Consider the following 21,206-nt stretch of genomic DNA (forward strand, 5'->3'; position numbering starts at 1 on the left):
TATTTCCTTAGTCTTAATTTAAGATCCAAAGGTCAATTGGGGTTTTTAGAATTTAATAAAATGGCCTTCCTAAAACTGTGTATTAAATTGAGGGAGAAGACAATAAGGGTCTGAATGTTGCAAGTTGGCGCTCAGATTCTTCTGCCGATTAAGCAAGCACCATCTGGCCATTTCTGGAATTGATTTCATCCCAGCATGGCATTCTCAACATCTGTAAACTGTCACTTGAAGGCAGCAATGACACCACCTTGCATTTTACATTGTCAAGCTTGGTGACCCAATGACTCTGAAAGGCTTGACAAGCTCTATAAAAACAGTCAGCCCTGCTTGGTTGGGAAAATAGCACAATTCTTTCTCCAGGAGAAATCATTGAAATGAAAAAGGTAGTTTTTCCTCTCCGTTTTCTTTCAATTACAGAGTTTTAAGAAGTAGAAAAAAGAGGGGCAGCTAGATGGTACAGTGGATAGAGCACTGGCCCTGGATTCAGGAGGACCTGAGTTCAAATCCCACCTCAGACACATAACACTTACTTGCTATATGACCCTGGGCAAGTCACTTAACCCCATTGCCTAGCCAAAAAAAGGAAAAAAGTAGAAAGAAGGCAAGTGTGTGGTTGGATTTCTACCTGGCTTAAGTTCTTTAGGTTGGTAGGATTTTGAGATAGAAGGGACCACAGAACAAAGAATTCTAGAGCTGGAAGGAACCTTGAGACCTAGCATGTTAGAACATAGAATGTCAGAATGTAGAATATTAGAATATAGAATGTTGTAGTGTAGAAAGTAGAATGTATGTTGTCAACAAGTGTTCAGTCAACAAACGTTTACTTTTTAAGCACTTGCTATATGGCCAAGGCACTATGCTAAGCACTGGAATTACAAAGATGAGCAAACAAGAGTGAACTTGCCTTCAAAGAGCCTACATTTCTTGATAAGTGGTTAACCAACCTTCACTTGATGACATTCAGGAGGCAGTGGGGTCCATTACCTGTGGAAGCAGGCAGGCTGTTCCCCTTCTGGACAGCTTGAACTGTTCACAGATTCTCCCTTCTCCTACTCTATGATCCATTGTACCTACTTCCACCTGGCTAAGTAGAATGATGGTACTGGAGGGGACCTTGCAGATCATCTATTCCAAATCCCTCATTGTTCTTAGGAAGAAACTGAGGCTGACAGGTTAAATGAATTGGTTGAGATTATAAGGGAGGAATTAGCAGGGTAGGTTTTTCAAGCCAAGTGTTTTGACTTCCAGCCTGTTTTCTCTCCCCTCCCTACACGAGGTTATTTCTTTCCTGAGATGATTGTGCTGGTGATGCCTTCTTTTCTAAAATATAGGTTCAGACCTCAATGACCAGAGTACCCAAAAGCTTGCAGATCTCCTTCAATGCAATCATTAGCATGGCCAAAGCCTTCCAGGTCAAGCATTCTGTGGCATTTCTAGTTTTCTAAGCATTCTGTTCGTGATTTTTTTTCATTTCTCTCAAAAACTTCTGATGGGAATTGTTGCTATGGGCACCCCGGCCAGACTTCTGAACATTTGAGGCCCATCACAGGCTTTAAAGATTACAAGTGGCAGCTTTATGTTTATCTTTATTTAGAAGTTGAGAGACACGTAGCAGCTTGCAGTCCATTACTAATGACGATTAGCACACCAGCGGTGGCATAAGACGGTGGAGTGGACAGGGCATGATACTTGGGTGTAGGAGGATCTGGCTGCAAATCCCACCTTGGATACTCACTGTTCCTGTGATCCAGAACGAGTCACTTAACCTCTCTGTGCCTCAGTTTCCTCATCTGCAAAATAAAGAGAATTGGACTCAATAGCTCTGAGGCCCTTTCCAGCTCCAGCTCTGTTGAGCCTCCAGACTAGGAAAAGCACAATTGGAAAGGTAAATCGACAATGACGCATCAGGATTGTGGAATGTAAACAAGCCAATTCATGTCTGAGCCTCAACTTCCCATCATCTTTGGCATCTGTCTCAAAAGACTCCAGTGAGGCCATTTCTGTAAAACAATTTGCAAGCCTTCAGACATCAAAATGCAAGCTATTGCTAATTAATGCTATTTCTGCTGCCCCTGTAAGAAAGATAAAGAAGCTTCTAACTGTTGTTTTGTTATTTTTCAGTCATGCCTGACTCTTTGTGACTCCATTTGGGGTTTTCTTGGCAAAGACATTAGGCAGGTTTGCATTTCCTTCTCCAGCTCATTTTACAGATGAGGAACTGAGGCAAACAGGGTTAAGTGCCTTGTTCAGGGTCACACAGCTAGGAAGTGTCTGAGGCTGGATTTGAACTCATGAAGATGAGTCTTCTTGACTCCAGTCTTCGTGTTCTATGCAATATGGTGCCATCTATCGATCAGGGAAGTTTTAGGAGCACTCACTAGTACCACTCCCTCCATTCCTACCCATCACATTGTAGCTATTTGGAATATGTCTACGTATGTATATGTCCTCTCCCCTGGATAGATTATAAGCTCCTTGAAGGCAGATACTGTTTCACCTTTGTCTTGTTATCTCCAGTGCCTGTCACAGTACCTGGCACATAGTGGTGCTTAATAAGTGCTTGTTAGTGGTTTGGACATGATGGGGTTAAATAAGAGATGTGGACATGTTTGTATTAAAGTATATTAAAATATGAGGATCTTGGTGAGTTAGAGATGGAAAACGTCTTCAAGGTCACTTGAGTCTTCAAGGCTTAGCTTTTTTATGTTCTTACTTCCTAATTAACTAATCTGACATTTAATATGCACTTCCTATGTGCCAGGAGCTACAGATTCAAAAGCCGCCCCCCACCCCCGCTTGTTAAGGAGGGACGATTCTGGTGGAAACAGTCTATATACCTACAAATGTCTCCAGAGTAAATACAAGATAAAAACAAGGTCATTAGTGAGGAAGGACTCTGGGCCTTGGTGAAGTGAGGTCACAACCTAGAGCTGAGTTAGAAAAGATTCTCCCTAAAACATCCTCTTTCAAATAAGAATCTTTCAAAGACCACAGTGCCCCAGATGGGTAGGTAGGGCTACTTCAGCACAGATGGGGCACTGCTTGTCAGTTCTGCAGGTGGAACCGGGGGAGGGCACATTGTTAGAATTGTCTGTGTCAAGTTGAAATGGATAAGATTATTTCTTATTAAATTCTGATGAAATTATGTTTCAACACATGCGCACCCAAACTTGGAGAGACAGTGTTATAAAGTGTATGGAGGACCTTGAGAAGAGCTGGGTTAAAATCTTACCTCACAAACATCACTTTTGTGACCATGGGCAAAGCATTTAACCCATCTAGATCTCAGTCTCCTCATCTGCAAAATGGGAAGAATAATAGCACCTACCTCCCAAGGTTGTGGTAAGGATCAAATAAAGTCACGTGTAAAGCAACTTTGCAAAGCTTCAAGTGCCATATTAATGCTAACTATCATTATTATCATTTCTAGCTCTATTACCCTGGGCAAATATTTAACCTCTGTCTACCTCAGTTTCCTCCTCAGTAAAATGAAGACAATTATAGCACTGACACCTCACAGGGTTGTTGTAAGGATCAGATGAGATTATATATGTGAAATGCTTGGCAAACCCAAAAAAGACTATGTAGATAGGAGTTGATGTTATTACTGTTACTGCTTTTATTATCATCACTATTATCACTAAAACCCTCCATAAAATATAATCCTATTATTGTTATCACTAAAATCTTCTATAAAATATAATCCTTACAATATTATTTCCTCATCATTATCATCATTATCATCATTAAAACCCTCCACAAAATGTAATCCCCAAAACATTTTAACTAAACATCATAAAACCAGTGATAGCAGTAGTAGCAATAGCAGCTGCTGAGTTCTAGAATGCTTTAAGTACATTAATGTGCACTTTACCTACATTGACTCTAAGTCCACGTACATACCTGAACTCACTTGAGTAACGTGGGCAGTCTTCCACCATAGTAGTTGCTCTCTGCTCAGAGAAAGTCAACTGCTTTAACTTGAGTAAGTCAGTTCTACTAGCCTTGATGGGTTTTGGTTTGACTGTTGCTGCCATTTTAACTTGTCTTAATTTAGATAGTGTTAGGCGGTATCCATATAGTTGTTTTTTTGGGCCACCTTTCCTCATTCCGCTGTGTAAGGCTGTTTTAAAGGATCAGGTTTGGCACCTGAGCTGGGCAGACAAGTGCCTGCTTCTCTCATGCTTGAGGCTAAAACAACACCTGCAGTCTCACTTGCTCGTGGACCTGGCCCATTTCTTAAGGCAAAGGCAAGAGGAGTGAATTGGTAATCTTTCAATCCTTGGACTGATCATGGACTTTTAAAACTTTCAGATAAGAAAGTGCTGATCTGTCGTGTTCCTTCATTTTGCAGCTTCCAGCACTCCCACTGTTTCCATCCAGCCAGATGTTTCAGGAGGTTGGGACTGGCCCAGTAAACCAGGTAATCATCCCCAGATTTAATGTTGTCTCCCTGTTTTATTTTTTGAGATGATGTCCAAAAGATAGAGAAAGTGCTTACAGGGCATATCAGTGGGCCCTTATAGATTGAGCTGAGTTTTCTTCCAAGCATGCCAACCTGGGATCAGCAGCTAACACAATGCATGACAGTCCGGACTGATCCAGGAGATTCTCAACAGGCTAGAATATTCAGGTAAATCCAATTAGGTGATGTATACCGGAGCCAAGTGTAAAGTCTTGCACTTGGGTTCTAAAAACCAGCTTGCACAAGCATAGATGGGAGAGGGGTGCTTAGACAATAGTCCATGGGATAAAATGGTGGTTTTAGAGTTCCTTAAATCCTATGAGTCAACAATTTGACATGGACCTAAGAAAGCAGATCTATAACTTTAGGCTGAAGCAGGGGAGGCGTAATGTCTGTGACAAGAGATGTTATAGTCTTACTGTACTCTCCTTTAGCAGACATGATTGTTGTGTTCACTTCTGGCTACTGTATGTTTGGAAGGATGTTGATAAATTGGGTCATGGTAGCTGGCATGGGGCAGGCACTAGAGATTAAGCCATTCGACATCTGATTGAAGGAAGTAAGCATGTTTAGAGCAGAGATAACCTGGGGAAAAAACACGATAGTACATTCCTTCCATCCTTTTCCACCATGCCAGGAAGACAGAAAGGCAATTTAATAATTCACTTAGGAAAATTATTCAAAGTATTTGTTCAGTGTCCTTGTACAAAGTCACCAAGCCTTGTTTTTGACTCTCCTGTGAGGCCATATGGGTGATAACTATTCTCAGGGACAGAGGCACTCAGAGAGTAATGGGGCTTGAGATTGCAAACGACGAGTGTTAGCCTGATTGTTGTCTAATGTCTCTACTTTCCTCTTTAGGTGGTTTTGCAATGGGAAGCAAGTCTGCTGCTACCAGTCCCACGGGCTCAATGCATAATACTCCCACACATCAGAACAAACCACAGTCTCTGGACCCGTTTGCTGACCTTGGCACACTTGGTACAAATTTAGCAGGTTAAGGTCAAAATAATAACTTTTTATGGGTGAAAATCTTCCATTATGCATCTGTCTTAGGATGAGCTGGTATTATGTAAGCCCAGAAATTTGTGCATTTCCAAGGCACAATGCCCAAGGCTTGTCAAGAGACATTACAAGACAAAAGTGACCTCACAAATAACCTCTAGTCACTCTACCACTTGCTACTGGGAAGTACAAGTTTATTTAGAAGTGCTACCTTGATTCCCTCTTGAGAGAGAACAGACTAATAAATGTTTGTAGGCCTACAATTTGTACTGTTTGCAAATGAGGCTGATTTCTTTAGAGGGTGCCTCAGCAGTGGTTTGTTGAGATAAATGATACTTTAACCCTGTAAGAGAGTTAGGGACCAGAGCTATGATTTCATGGATAGAGGGAACTTCCTTTACCTGAGCAGGCTGATTCCTACTCTGTAACTCTTTGAGAACTGCCTAGGGTCCTCAGAAATTAAGTGATTTGCTCAAGGTCACACATCTAGTATGTGTCAGAGGCAAGACTTGGACCCATGTCTTCCTGGTTTTGAGACTGACTCTCTGTCCATTTTGCCCAGCTGCCTGTCTTGGGTTTGAAGGAAGCGTAAGGAGAAGTGCATGGAAATTTGATGGGCTTGTGACAAGAAGGCTCCTCACCCCGCCCCCCCCCCACTTCTGGTTACTGCTATCATAAAATGAAAATACAAATAAGAAGCCTTATGCAATTTGGGGAGGGGGGAGGAGATGATTGTAAACAGGGAGTTAAACTGGGAGCCAAGACATCTGTGTTCAAATCTCATCTCTGCCATTAAGAAGCGACTTGTATGTTTCCTCCTTCTGCATCTCAGTTTGTTCATTTTCGAAAGTAGGCATTGGGTTAGATGACTGTGAATGCTGGCTGCCTTTGAGTCCTTGCTGTATACACTTCCCAAGTCTACAGTTAGTACTCCTTACTGTATACACCTCCTGAATCTACAGGTTGTCCTCCATTGATTGGGAACTGATGGCTCTGTTTTTGATGAACAAGACCTTATTAAGCTTCTAGTCTGTGCCAGGCATTGTAGTGAGGATGCGAAAATAGAAACCAAGACTGTCCCTGCCCTCAAGGGCTTATATTCTATGAAAAGAAACAACACAGACACACATAAGATTATACAGAATATGCATAAAATAAATAGGAGATCATATTAGGAGGATAAGTTTTAGCCACTTGGGGAATCAGGAAAGGCATCTACTAAGTGATAGAATTATATGAAAAACATGGCTACCAAGGACAGTCTTCACGTCAATAATTTTATTCACAAGCATGTAATTCACCCCGTTAAAAGGTTTCATTCAGTCATGGACAGAAGTAGCTTTAGTTAGTGTTCACTGAAGAGAAGCAGTGTTATATTATGGGTCTGGAGACAAGGATAGGGGTTCAACCCCACTCTACCATGTACTCCCTGTGTAACTTGGGGAAGTCATTTTCTCTCTTGAGGAGCTAGACTAGATAAGATTCTAAATTCCCTCTTAATGTATAATCCTATGATTAGCTATGATAACAGAAGTGTAAGCAGGATACATGAACAGATTTCCTAATATTTTTTCCTTTGAACCCGCTTCTAACCAAGGTAACTTTCACTGAAATTGTGACATGGTACCTGTGAATATGTGAATTGCAAAAAAAAAATAGCTAAGAGATAGCCAAAAATGTTCATTTTCCTCTTTTTGTAGGTAGTTCTTCATTTGCCAGCAAGCCCACCACGCCAACTGGGTTAGGTGGAGGATTCCCCCCTCTTAGCTCACCACAGAAGCCATCTCCCCAGCCAATGGGTGGAGGATGGCAGCAAGGGTCTGGCTACTCATGGCAGCAACCCCAATCCAAGTCACAGCCCAGTATGCCTCATGCCTCTCCCCAGAATAGACCAAACTACAATGTAAGCTTCTCATCAATGCCAAGTGGTCAGAATGACCGTGGAAAAGGACCTTCTAATTTGGGTAAAGTCATTCAATTCAAATTTGATGTTAGAGTGATGTCTTGCATTCTGGTGTTCAAATTGAATGCGTGTGGGAGTTGAATAGGGGAAGATGGGGGGAAGGGGAGATAAAGGAGAGTGCTGAGGATGAGAAACTGGAGAAAACAGCAAGAAGAAAATTCATTTAATTTATGAGCTTTTAAGGGTAACTTAATACTTTGGGAAAAGGGAGAAGTGAGAGGGTTGAGAACTTCGAAGTGGCTGTTCTGATCCTAGTTTGTTTCTGAATTACAAGCACAAGTCTGTACTTTCTTATGGCCATTTTTATCCCCACATGTTGAGGTCTGTTGGGTGCCTTTGGAAGGCTTCTTAAAATGAAAGACTAGGCAATTAGAAGCATATAAAATGGACCAGCAGCAGTAGCTCTAAGATGGCCCTGTCTGGAACTCAGGATTCCCAATGAATATAAAAGGAGCATATATCAAGGTAGCCACATCACGTGGTAGAGAGCATGCTGAGTTCAGGGTCAGGAAGACCAGAATTCAGATCTGCAAAATAAGGGTACAAATACCAGTAGCATCTACCTCCCGGGGTTATTGTGATGAACACATGAGATCTTACATGGAAAGCACTTTGTAAACCTCAGATCTGGATCAAGAACTTGCAGAAGTCAGATCAGGATGGAAGTGAGCTGACTTCATCAGGATCACATCACTTTGGGAGCACCGAAAGCCTGCAAGCCCTCAACCTGACCTGTGAAAGCAGCAAAAAGCCATAAGAGGACAGGTACTTGGGCCAGACCTTCTTCTTAAGTGGCCAGAGCCCAGTGTTAATATCACGTCCAAAGTCACAAAGTAGGCTAGAAGAATTCACCAACAAAACAAAACAAAAGAATGCCACCATAAAGAATTATTATGATGACGAGAAGCTCAAGACACAAAGCCAGAAGAAGAGAGTGACTAACAAACATCTGTAAATAAAGCCTAAAAAAATGCAGCTTGGACATAAGTCCAAACAGAATTTTTGGAAGAGTTAAATAAGAATTTTTTTAAAAAGAGCTAAAATGATTTTTAAAAAAACAAGTGAGAGCTATGGAAGAAGGACATGAAAATACTTTGGAAGAAGAGGTACCTAAGGAAAAAAAACTCACCAAAAATTGTAATTGACCAAATAAAAGCTAATGACTCCATGAAACATCAAAAAATTAAAACAAAGTAAAAAGAGTGGAAAAAACGTATAAGGAAAATGTAAGGCATCTCACAGCAAAAGCAATTGGCTTGGAAAGCTGAGGAGAGACAATGTATCAGTCACTGGACTACCTGGAAACTACGACCAAAAATAGAGCCTAGACATCATATTTCAAGAAATCAGAGCAGAAAACTACCTAGATCTCTTAGAACCAGGGGGTAAAGTAGAAATTGAAAGAATGCACTATTCACCTTCAGAAAGAAACCCCAAAATGAAAACACCCAGGAATACTATAGTCAAAATCTAGAACTCCCAGGTTAAAAGCAAAACAAAACGTAATGCAAGCAGCCAGAAAGAAGAAATGCCAAAGGAGCCACAGTCAGGAACACAAAAGATTTGGTAGTCACCACTCTAGATGAGTGAAGAACTTGGAATATATATTCTAGAAGACAGAAGATCTTATGCTTACAGCCAAGAACAATTTTCCCAGCAAAACTAATTATAATCTTACAAGTGGGGGGGAAGGATCTTTGATGAGATACAGACTTCTCAAGCATTCCTGATGAGAAGTGAATAGGCAATATAGAAGAAGAAGGAAGGAATGCAAAGGACCTTTTCTGGATCTTGGTTTTCCATAAGGAGAGAAGAGATGTAGACACTAACTTGAGGGAGTGACAAGGTCAAGTAAAGGATATTTAATGATGAGAGGAGACCTGGGCATGTTTGTAGGCAGTAGAAAGGCCAGCATATAAGGTGAGATTAAAGATGTAGAGAGAGCAGATGAGCAAAGAGGGCAAGTAAAGTCAACACTTATTTATTAAATACCTACTGTGTGCAGGGTATTGTACTAAGTTCTGGGGGAGGGGGTACAAGGAAAGGCTAAAAAAAATCCTCTGCTGTCAAGGAGCTCACAGTCAGTAGACTGAGGGAGAAAAAAATGTAAACAATGTAAAAAAAAAGACATATAGGTTGAATTGGAGATGATTTCAGAGAGAAGACAATCTTAAGTCCCCAGAGGAGATAGGGGGTAGGATCAAGGACACAGACAAAAGAGTCATCTTTATGTAGAAGGACCAACTCCTTTTCAGAGACCAGCGGCAAAATGGGAGAGAATTGGGAGGAGGAAGAGGATTTTGATGGGTGAGAGAGAGATGAAGAGTGAATGGTCTCGATTTATTGATATTTTTAGTAAAGTAGGAGGTGCTGTTCTTTTAAGGGCAAAGTAGAGGCAATACAGGAGTGGGGCTGTAAGAGAGAAGAGAGAATTTGGACCAAACATTGTTGAAGAGTGATGAGAAGTCAATCTTCTCTCTCCCTTCTCCCCCCTTCTCCTCCTCCCTCTCCCTCCACCTTTCTCTCTTTTCATTTCTCCCCATTCTCTCCCCCTTTCCTTTTTTCTCTCTTTTCTCCCCTTTCTTCTCCTTTCTCTCCCTCCCCCTTTTTTCCTTTATTCCTCTCCCCCTCTCTCTCTCCACTGATTTCTCTATTCTTCTTATCCCTTTTCTCTCTGCTCATCTCTCCTCTCTTTGTTGATCTGTTAAATGAGACTATTGACTAGATGATCTCAAAGGTTCTTTGCCAGCTCCATGATTTGAGACGTAAAATGAAGAAACAATGGCACCCTCATCTTTGTGGAGCTAGGTGTTGTCATTTTGTGCTTTATACAATATACGTCTACAGGCCTAATTAAAAAAATGTGTGTGAATGTATGTGTGTTTGTTAGTGTGTGTGTGTGTGTGTGTGTGTGTGTGTGTGTGTGTGTGGTATCAAAATAATTTAATGATCATTTTCTTATTTTATAGAGGGGAAATCAAAAGCGGCTGATTTTGAAGACCTGCTGTCTGGTCAAGGCTTCAATGCTCACAAAGATAAAAAGGGGCCCAGAACAATAGCTGAAATGAGAAAGGAAGAAATGGCGAAAGAAATGGACCCTGAGAAACTGAAGGTGAGAAAGGAGCTAGAAATAATTGGGTGGTTGGATCCTTCCAGACTCATGTCAATCCTGCCTAAAGTTGCTGTTATGATTTAGTAAAAAGGTAACTGGATTTGGAAAAGGAAAGGCCAGCCTGAGTTCAAGTCTCTGTGGCTCCATGGGGCAGGACTAGAGAAGATGTTACCACTATTCCTATTATCTCTGGTATTCCCACTGCTGTCACCACCACCATTACTATTGGCTAACATTTATACAGACTAGTGCCTTATGATTTATGAAATGGTTTGCCTGTGTTATCTCACTTGATCCTCACAACAACCCTGTGAAGTGTGAAGGGTGCTTTTATTATCCTCATTTTACAGAAGAGGAAACTGAGACTGAGAAAGTTAAGAGATAAGAGTTAAGTTGAAAGAGTTACCAAAGCTCACCCAGCTAGTAAGTGTTTACAGCAGCGTTTGAACCCAGGTCTTCCTGATTCCGTGTTCAGAACTCTATATCTGACACCAGATGTGTAATTGGGAAATGTTTACCAAAAGAAATAAAAATACAATACAACATAGATAATGTTATTTTGTGATTTTCTAAGTCAATATGCAGCTAGCCGGAATCAGCTTCTGTTGGAATTTGACACCACTGCCCAACACCACCTAACTGCTTACAACTTGTTCATGGAGAAGTAAGATGCTCCAGTCATTCACAGAATCTCAGGGTCAGGCAGGACACCAAAGCCATTCTGGTCCAAACTAGGCCTGAATGAGAATCCCTTCTACAACCTTCCTGATCAAAGGTCACCCACCCTTTGCTTGAAAGCCTCAATTCAGCAGGAACCAAGTAGGAGGAGAGCCAGAACAAAGCAGTGTTGTGAAAACCCAGAGAGAAGAGGGAATGCAGAAGGAGAGGGTGGTTAATAGTGTTAAAGACTGCAGAGTCAATTCAGGCAGATGGGGACCAAGAGAAGGCCATTAGATGTGACAATTAAGAGATCATTGATTATTTCAGAGAGAACAGTTTTAGTTGAGTAAGGAGGCCAAAAGCCAGATTAGAGGATTTAGAAGAGATTGAGGTAAGGAAATGGAGACACTAAGGACAGCTGAGAAGAGGAAGAGGGAAAGAGAGTTCTAGCTAATAAGATGTTAGGAGCTAGTGAGGGCTTTTTATTTTGTGGAGGAGACTTGAGTATGTAGGCATTAAAGAAGGAACCAGTAAGAAGAGAGTTTGAAGACTGGAGTGAGACAAAAGATGAAAATGGGAGCAATCTGATGGAGAAGATGGGAGAGAATAGGATCAAAGGCATGTGTAGAGAGATTGGCATTGACCAGGAAGACTGGTGAGAGTAACAGTGAGGGATGATGGCAGGGGAATGTGAGATGAACAAAGGCTAAGCCTGTGATGAGCGGCTAACAAATTTTTGATATTACTTAATTATCTGTGGTGCCTTTTATCAAAATTTAGATTCCCTGATTAACTCTTTTAATTAGGTCTCTTTTTGCTTTGTCTAAGATTATGATCATTAATCCTGCCTTTTTGTTCAGTCAGCTGAAGCATAATAGATTCTGTTCCATCTCTGTATTATAACACTCTGTGTCTTTCTGTTTCAAATGTGTCTGTTGTAATAAACACTTTGTTGGGATTCTGGTTTCTTATCTATCTGCTTCCATTTTATGGGTGAGCTCATCCCATTTACAATAACAAACTGTATTTCCCTCCATCATATTTTCTTCTGTTTACCCATTTCTCTCTTTATTCTGTCCCTCCTCAAAAGTCTGTTTTGCTTCTGAGCACTGCCTCCCTTAATTGGCCCTCCCTTTCATCATCTGTCCTCTTTCTCTTATTCACTTCCCCTTTTATTTCCCTGTTAGGTAAGATCAATTTCTTATACGCAACTGAGTGTGTGTGTGTGTGTGTGTGTGTGTGTGTGTATACATACATACATATATATGTTTATGTGTATTTTCCTCTTTGAACCTATTCTGATCCATCTGGCTCATGATTTTAAACAAACATCCCACAGATTTACCTGTGGCCAGATTCCAATGTTCTTTGGCTATGAGCCTCCAATTCTTGCTTTCAATTTTCTCCTGTTTAGGGCGTGGTGAGAAGTGACAGCTCAATTTTGAGTTTCAGAGAGGAAAATTGCTCTGGAAAAGGCTAATTCTGCCCTGGGAACATTACCCTTTGATTACACACTCTTAAATCAGCTATCAAACACCCAAGGAGTATAATCTTCTCTTGACAGAGGGAGAAATGGAAGGCCTTAGAAGATTAAATGATTTGAGAGGGTGACACTGTGAGTGAGTGATGGGCATCTTATGCCCCCAGGTTACTTAAGAGAACAAGGCTGCAAAGCAGGCTTGAGAAAATTATTTTGTTGTTATGCAAACAATGATTATAGGGAGGCGAACAGCCACTTAGTTCCACTTTGCTATGGAATTTCACCCTTGCAAGCTCTGGTACCTTCCCACCAAAGAGGAATTTGCTTTGGTCTGATGGCTCCAGAGGTGACAACTAGGATCATATGAGAGAAAAGCTCAGATCATCCAGTGGATGTTTTTGGATATTCCCCTCAGGGTTGAGCTGACAGCAAATCCAGTGGAATTCTCTGCCATTTTCCCCCATAAATCCTCCACTGGGGAGTCTGTCCGGGGACTTACCATTCTAGTCCTTGATGTGAGGAGAGGAGACTGGTGGATAACTCAAGCCGCCAGCCCATTACATCGTCACGCTGACCATCCGGCCAGCCCATCGTCTTTTCTCAGACATCCATTTCTCTTCGTTCTTTATTCCAGTTCCTGTTGGTTCCATATTTGTAGGATATTGTAATCAGCTCACACTCACTACAAGCCTGTCCATTGCTCTCTAAGAAATACATGCCATTTGTAATTTCTTGGAGACTGTTCTCACTGACTCACAGTAATACAGCATCATTGGTAGAGTATCAGTGTTAAGAATGTGGGTCTTTGTTCCCAGAGTGGAATGAGCTTCATGGTCAGTTTAATATATTCCCTATCCTCCTCCCAAAAAATCTTCAAGGAAAGGCTGGGTGGCTACTTGTCAGATGTTGGAATGGAGTATTGATTGGACTCATGGCCACCGAAGTTCTTCTTGGTCTGAGGTTCTGTGACTTACGTTGATTGTAGCAGCTTGATATAGTGGAAATAAGACTAGCTCTGGAGTCAGAAGACCTGGGTTCAAATCCTACCTCTGACACTTTCTTCCTGTATGGCCTTGAGCAAGCTACTTGGCCTCTCCAAGCCTCAGTTTCTTCATCTGAGAGATGAGGAGGTTGTATTTAAAAACGTCTAGGGCCCATTCAAGCCCCGGGACAATGGTCTGCAGATGTTTCATGCCTTGGTTGCCATTTTGTGAGTTGTCTTTTTATTTACTGTCTCTCTGAGCAGAACCATTCTCCCCACTAGCTTCATTAAACATTGGATTTCTGTAATGGAAGGTTTTCTTTAAAAATTTAGCATATATTTCATATGGGACCCATGTGTTGAGAATAGCTATTTTTAATTACTGATAGTGACTGGCACTTAGACAATACTTTCAAAGTTTAGAGGTTGATTTGCACATGTGGAACAATAACTTGGTGTAGCGTCTGGGTGTGAGTCCTGCTCCTTTCCTTGCTAAGTGTGGAATCAATACTAGGCAAGTCATTTAACTCTCAATCTCAGTTTCCTTCTCTGGAAAATAGGAATATTAATTCCTATAGTACACTCTATAAAGGTCAACCTATTCCCTTACAGGTGTTATCTCCCCTATAAGAATGTAAGCCTCTTGAGGGCTGGAATATGCTTCCTTTTTTTTTTTTTTGTCCTTATTGCTTCTGGATGAAATATAAACTCCTCAGGCAGGTATATCAAGTCATCGGCCATCTGGCTCCAACCTCCATTTCCGATGTCATTTCATTTGATAGGGTTGTTCATAGAAGCCTATGGTCATAGATTTAGGTTCCTAGAAGCTGACTTGCAAAAGTCCTTGTGAGGCCATTGAGTCTAGTCCCCTCATTATAGAGAAGAGGAAATTGAGGCTTCTAGAGACTATGACTTCCCTGTGAATCACTCACCTAGTAAATGTCCAAGGTGGGATTTGAAAAGAGGTTTTCTGGACTTCCAGTCCATTGTTCTGTTGACATAAGGCTCAGATGAGATAGCGTATGGAAAAATACTTTGTACTATATAGTGCCAAATAACATTATCATATCTTCTCATAGACTTCTGAAAGAGGGACTCAATCTTCACTTAGATCCATGATACATTTAGGAAGTTCCTTTCAATGATGCAGATTGCCACCCATCCACGTTTGTCTATCCTGAGCAATTCTTGTCCATGTTGTATGATTCCCATTTTAAAGATGGGAAGACTGAGCATCTGAGTGGTTATGTGACTTGCCCATTGTAAGTGGCAGAAGTGGGATTTAGTCATAAGTTTTCCTGACATTGAGTCCAGTGTTATCTTCCCCTTCATGCTTTCACTCACGGATGTACCAAGTTCGCAGACAGCTGAGTTACGCTGTCTCATGGCAGTTCCTTGATGCTTAGCCATGCTCTGTATATACTCTGACACTTAGCTGCCTCTCATGTTGTAGGGTGATCCTGGTTGCTGAAAGGTTGGGTGCTGATTTCTGATTCTTCATTCACAGATCCTGGAATGGATAGAAGGAAAGGAGAGGAACGTCAGGGCATTGCTGTCCACCATGCACACTGTGCTGTGGGCGGGGGAGACCAAGTGGAAGCCTGTGGGCATGGCCGACCTGGTCACTCCTGAGCAGGTGAAGAAGGTCTACAGGCGGGCCGTGCTCGTGGTACATCCGGACAAAGTGAGTAGAATTGGAGGAACATTCCCATGTTCTTCTGGGAATGTGCCCGCTTTGTAGTTTGCTTTGCACTCGTCTTTGGATGCCCAGTGCCTGACACTCTGCCTTGCAAATTTGGGTGAATGAATGTATGAATTACAGAATGAATAAATAAAGAAATCAAAACACACTTATTAAGCGCCTATCATGTATAAAGCACTGAACATAAAAATACAAAAATAAAACAGTTCCTGTCCTTATGGAGCTTATAATATGATAGATGAGACACAACTATAGGGCACTGGGCCAACTGGGATATAGTAGTCCATATAAGGTACTTATCAGTCAAGGTAGCATGGGCCCCAGGAAAGAAGCTCCAGAGCTGAAAGGGTTAAGTCTTCCATAGTGTGATCTCTAGTACAGAAGAATGGAAGACAAGGCCAAGGAGGACAGGATCTGTGATCTTATGTGTGACATAATAATTGTAAAGTGCTTAGCACAGTGCCTGGTACACAGTAGGCACTTAATAAATGCATAGTCCCTCCCTCTTCTGCCCTAGCCCCAGCACCTAGTACCTAGCATATATTTTGTATGTATTTATTTGTATATGTGTTGTCTTTTCAGTAGAATGTAGCCCCTCAAGGGCAGGGGCTGTATCATTTTGTCTTTATACTGCCACCATCTAACATAACATCTGGCATATGGTGGATGTTTAATCAACACTGGTTGATCAATTGATTGACTTCCCTAAATTACAGTGAATCAATAGGGTCAAATTCATAACTTTGAAAATAATTTCCATTCAGTCAACAAACACTGTGTTGAACACTGGGGACAAAAGAGCCCTTGTTCTCCAGGGACTTGCAAATGTCACCTTCTCATTGATTGATCCATGTGCATGTTGACAACTGCATTGCTCAGATATAGGGATATGGATTGACCCAGGATTTCACTGATGCCCCAGAACTTCTGGGTGAGAAAGCTCACTCTGGAAATGGAGGTCTGCATCCTCTAGTCTCAGAGAGTTGCTTAAAGCACTGAGAGGTTGAACAACACGTCCAGGGTCGTGCAGCCTGGGTGGGTCAAAGGCAGATGCTGCATCTGTTCAGGTTTAGCAGAAGACAAAACATCATGAAAAAGAATAACAGGCTGGGCTGGGCCACATTGTCATCCTGAGAACCATCCAATTTGAACATGATGGCAGTATGGTTAATGTAAGACCCAGGGAGCAGGGCTTGTAAAGTACATATGTCACTTTCATCCCATTGTGCCTCTTCTAATAACTGGTCCCCAGCAGGTGGACTAACATGAAATAACTTCATTTTTCTGAACACAGATGAAAAAATAATGATGATACCAACACCAATGATAGCAGCCGCTAGCACTTATGTAAATGTATTCCATTGGATTCCTATAGCTACCCTGTGAGATAGGCGCTGTTATTTACAGATTATTTTTCAGATAAGGTACACTGAGCCTGAAAGAGGTGAAGGGATTTGCTCAGGGTCATACAACCAGTCTGAAGCAGGATTTGAACCCAAGTCTTCCAGACTCCTCCAAGTCCAGCATGCACTTACAGCCTTATCTACGTGCCTTCAGGCTAGAAGCCTGACCACCAACTACTGCTTGTAGCACCAAATTAGTAAGGACAATTAGTTATAATAAGAAGCTACCAGGAAGCAGTATGACATGATGGATGGAGAGGCTTAGAGTCAGGAAAACCAGCTTCTGAGTCTTGTCTTATGATAAGCCCATTGTATCATATACAAAGTGCCAGAGATGGTTATTTAATAATCATTTCTCTCACCGTAATGAAAAGTTGAGAATGTTCTTTAGAAAAGGGAATATAAGAATTTGAAGGCATGAGAAATTAGGGAGACAGAACGTGCCATGAATCTTTTCGCAGTGGGTAGTCACTTCTTTATTAAGTAATCCACCAATCAAAAAGCAGTTATTAAGCGTGTATTATGTGCTGGGCACTGGTGATACAAAGGAAAATAAGAAACACAAGAATAGTCCATACCCTCAAGGAGTTGACATACTGTTTTCTAAAAGCCAAAGGGTGGGGATTGGGGTTTCTGGTCAGAGTTTTCTATCAGGAAATCAAATTTTCCTTCTTTATGGCTAGAAAGGGGAGAAAGGGTAAGACCTGGGCTTTTGGCCCAGTTCACCAAAATTTCAAGGGAGTACTGATAACACTTCCAGCCCTGTGGTAGCATACCAACTATTGCATGTAAGGATAATTAGTTATAATAAGATGTTGCCAAAGCAATGTGACATGATGGATGGAGGGTCTTGGAGTCAAGAAAACTTGGTTCTAAGTTCTGCCTCTGATATTTATTGTCTTTGTAACCCTGGGCAAATCACTCCATCTCTCAGTATTCTAGGCAACTCTAAGTCTGCATTGGTAGAGAGCATTTCCTCACTGGGGGATCCCTACAGTGATGAAATCACAGATAGGAAACAAATTTAAAAAAATAGAAACTATCACATGGCATCTTCCTCTTTCTGGTGGCTGCTCCCAAGTGAGATGTTTCTCCTCCCTCCTCTGCCTGCTCCCTGGCTTCCCCAGCACTCCACCCTAAGCTCAAAGCCTCAAAGTAACACCCTTACAATGTCCTGGGAATTCCATTCTCCTCACACACACCCAACGAACTGAAGGTAGACTTTTATATTGCTTGTACCTTTCTCTCTCTCTCTCTCTCTCTCTCTCTCTCTCTCTCTCTCTCTCCTCTCTCTCTCTCTCTCTGTGAAGCAATTGGGGTTAAGTGGCTCGCCCAGGTCACACAGCTAGTGAGTGTTACATGACTAAGGCTGGATTTGAACTCAGGTCCTCCTGACCCTAAGGCCAGAGCTGTATTCACTACGCCACCCAGTTGCCCCTGCTCGAACCCTTCTCAAGAAGGGTGTAAGCTCTCTGAAGACAGGGGCTGTTTTGTTTTTCTGTTTGTATCTCCAGTGCCTAACATAGTTCCTGGCACATTTAAGTGCTTAATAAATACTTAAATTAAACTGAATTGCCTCTAGTATGAAGACTGCTAGTTAGGGCTGTAAACTTATCATTGGCCTTTCTATTATTCTCCATAGTTGGGAAGTCTTCAGAAGGGATGCCAGTTTAGAGTTAGAAATCAATAAAATTATTACTAGTAATAGTTATCTCAATGATAATGCCAATAATTGTAATGACCTTTAAAATTTTTTATTTTAATTTATGGAATAAAAAAAGCATTTCCATAACATAGTATAATAAAAAAAGGCAATTGCACATGAAACTGAAAATTTTTCATATACAATTTGCTATTCCCTTTTAAATATATAATAAAGTTATTGTGTAAATTTTATTTTTTCTCTCCGCCTCCCACTTAAGGTTTCCAAAGCATTTCATCTGATTCTCATAACAAGCCTGTGAGACAGATGCTTTTATTATCCCCATTTTACAAATGAGGAAACTGAGACTGAAAGAAGTTATATAATTTTGTGGGTGTTACATAGCTACTGTGTGAATCAGGGTTTGAATCCATATCTTCTTCATTTCTAAGTCTAGCACTGTATCCACTAAGCTACTCAACTGCCTTCCAAAAAAGCAAAGGTTTCATGAGGAACTTTGGCAGCTTCCTTCATTAAAAGATCTCTTGTTAAGAGCACAGTTTTCCTTGAAACTGACTTGTGATCCATGATCTGTAAGCCATTGTCTACTCTTCTTTCCTTCCAGGCTACTGGACAGCCCTACGAACAATATGCGAAGATGATCTTCATGGAGCTCAATGACGCCTGGTCAGAATTTGAAAATCAAGGCCAAAAGCCCTTGTATTAACCTATTCTTTCCTCTGTCTCTGCTACAGACCTAGGCTAATGTTTCTTTCTCTTGTCCCAATGGAGATTTTCACAGATGAACCCAAATGAGACATCCTCCAACAGCAAACAGTTAAATTCTCTGCCCGTCCCTTCCCTGATGAATAAAGAAACAGGAGGCTAGGATTCCAGATGTTATCACCTTAAACCTTCCAGAATGTAATAGGCATGTGAGTGACATTGGAGATCCAATGACTATACTCCATAGGCCTGTGGAAACTGAAGCGATATACAGAGAGTTTTAACATGGGGAGGGGAGTGGGGAGTGGGAGGGGTTGGGGAGAGGAGATGATAAACACTGGACCAGAAGTGACCTTCATCTCCTTGCCCAAGAAGGGATAGAATTTTTATACTCTAGGGAAAGGGGAGCAAATATTTCGGAAAGGAATTCACTCTGATGGAAGATAAGGATTTTTTTTAGAGGCTGGTTTTTAGATTGTGTCAGAAAGATGTCTTCCATGTCATGGGGTCAGACAAACAAGCCCACCCTAACCCGTTGTATATCTTTCTGCCTAGAGTAGAGCATCATTCTGTACAGTTAGGTTGGCCCATAAGCCTTTTGTGGCCTACTTGAAAGTTAATGTGAAACTTGGGAAGAGACTGATAAGCACTTGTTTTGGCTGGGTAAATTAAAGCAAAAAGAGCATGTCAGAGGTCCCTGTCCCTACAAAGAGGCTTAGCATCCTCAGCTCCATTTTAAGCTGTGGCTAATTATCTTTTGAAAAACCTACCATTGACTAATTTTATGCCAGATGGAGAGGAACTTTTTTTTTTAACTGGGGGTGGTGGTGGTAGAGTATATTGCCCCAGGATTTTTATTCTAATCATTTTTCTTGGTCACAAATGTTGTCCTTGGCTAGAAATAGGTTCTAAAGGAGTTGACGTTGTCTCCCACTTATCAGAATTTGCATTCAGAAGAAACTTCATTGTATAGGTTCCTAAGGATCTGAGAAATAAGGAATGGGAAGGGTCAGTACTTAGAACACTTCAAGCTTACTTCCAGACCAAGTCACATGATTTACCATTGCTTCCTTGCTTATTATTCACCTGGGGAAAGTCTAGGCCCTCCTTCCTCCATAGCTCCTTCCACAGGGTTAATTGGCATGAAAGAGTCCCGAATGGGAACATACACTTCCACCTGGGAGAGCATCAAACCTGGGAGCCTCACCCTCCTCCAAGCTGGAGTTCAGCACAGCGTTAAGAACAGTTGGTTTTCTTAAAAATGTCCTGGGCCAACCCAATCTCACCTCCTCTTTCTTTACTTCATTGATAAAGTAGGTCCAACAGATAGACAAGAAGATTTCTGGGCTCATTCTTTAGAGAAAATTTCATCTCAAATATCATGGAAATATTTCTCAAGTTGGTGTTTTTAAAGACAATCATTTCTTTGCCCATTTTAATTTCCTTACAGCACTGAAAATACTGAAAAAGCAGCATGTCAGAATACATCCTGTTCCTTAGGGCACCACTCTTCCTCCTCTTCCTCTTCGTCATTGGGTTCTCTCCCCCCTCCCCTTTCTGGTGTATAGGGTTCATATTTATTTACTGCCATTGACTGATGGTGTGAAACCTGCACATGATCTTATCCCCACCTTCCCTTCTATACAAACATAAAGCATTTGGGTAACCATAACCAACTGGATGTTATTTATTAACCCATTCAGAAACTATGTTTTGGTCCAGTCTGTGCTTGTCCTCTTTGAAACTGGAATGTGAGCCCCAGTCCTGTGACTTGTTTTGTTCTCATGCCCTTCTTGTAGATATTGTGTGACCGACGCCTATATAATATTACTACTAATAAAAGAAAAAAGGCTCTCCTGTGGATGTAATGTACATTTTGAAATGATAGAAATCTATTAGCTTTGTATCATGTATGGGATAACCCATCAGTGTCCATAGCTCCCAACACCATTACCTTTAAGTACTCAGCAAAGAGAGAGAGGCTCTTTCCTGACCTGAAACATTTGGGTTCCCCGCCACCATGTTTGCTTTCTGGATGCGTTAAGATTCTGGACCCCTGGCTGATC

General features: G+C 41.4%; 1 protein-coding gene across 2 annotated transcripts in view; it reads left to right on the top strand.

Moving 5' to 3' along the window:
• Nucleotides 1–20,995, top strand: part of DNAJC6 (DnaJ heat shock protein family (Hsp40) member C6) — a 127,662-nt gene extending 106,667 nt beyond the window's left edge. Inside the window, exons 14-19 of one of the 2 annotated variants that reach the window (XM_020993123.2) lie at nucleotides 4,355–4,423; nucleotides 5,327–5,446; nucleotides 7,171–7,434; nucleotides 10,403–10,545; nucleotides 15,175–15,351; nucleotides 19,040–20,995. In XM_020993123.2, the coding sequence (XP_020848782.1) occupies nucleotides 4,355–4,423; nucleotides 5,327–5,446; nucleotides 7,171–7,434; nucleotides 10,403–10,545; nucleotides 15,175–15,351; nucleotides 19,040–19,141 (875 nt within the window). In that variant the 3' untranslated portion in view covers nucleotides 19,142–20,995. Of the gene's footprint in view, nucleotides 1–4,354; nucleotides 4,424–5,326; nucleotides 5,462–7,170; nucleotides 7,435–10,402; nucleotides 10,546–15,174; nucleotides 15,352–19,039 lie in introns of both variants that reach the window. The other variant, XM_020993121.2, reaches the window with a different exon arrangement.
• Nucleotides 20,996–21,206: the final 211 nt, after the last annotated feature.

This window comes from Phascolarctos cinereus, unplaced genomic scaffold, assembly GCF_003287225.1.
Source record: "Phascolarctos cinereus isolate Bilbo 61053 unplaced genomic scaffold, phaCin_HiC Scaffold_5;HRSCAF=322, whole genome shotgun sequence".
Taxonomy (NCBI): Eukaryota; Metazoa; Chordata; class Mammalia; order Diprotodontia; family Phascolarctidae; genus Phascolarctos; species Phascolarctos cinereus.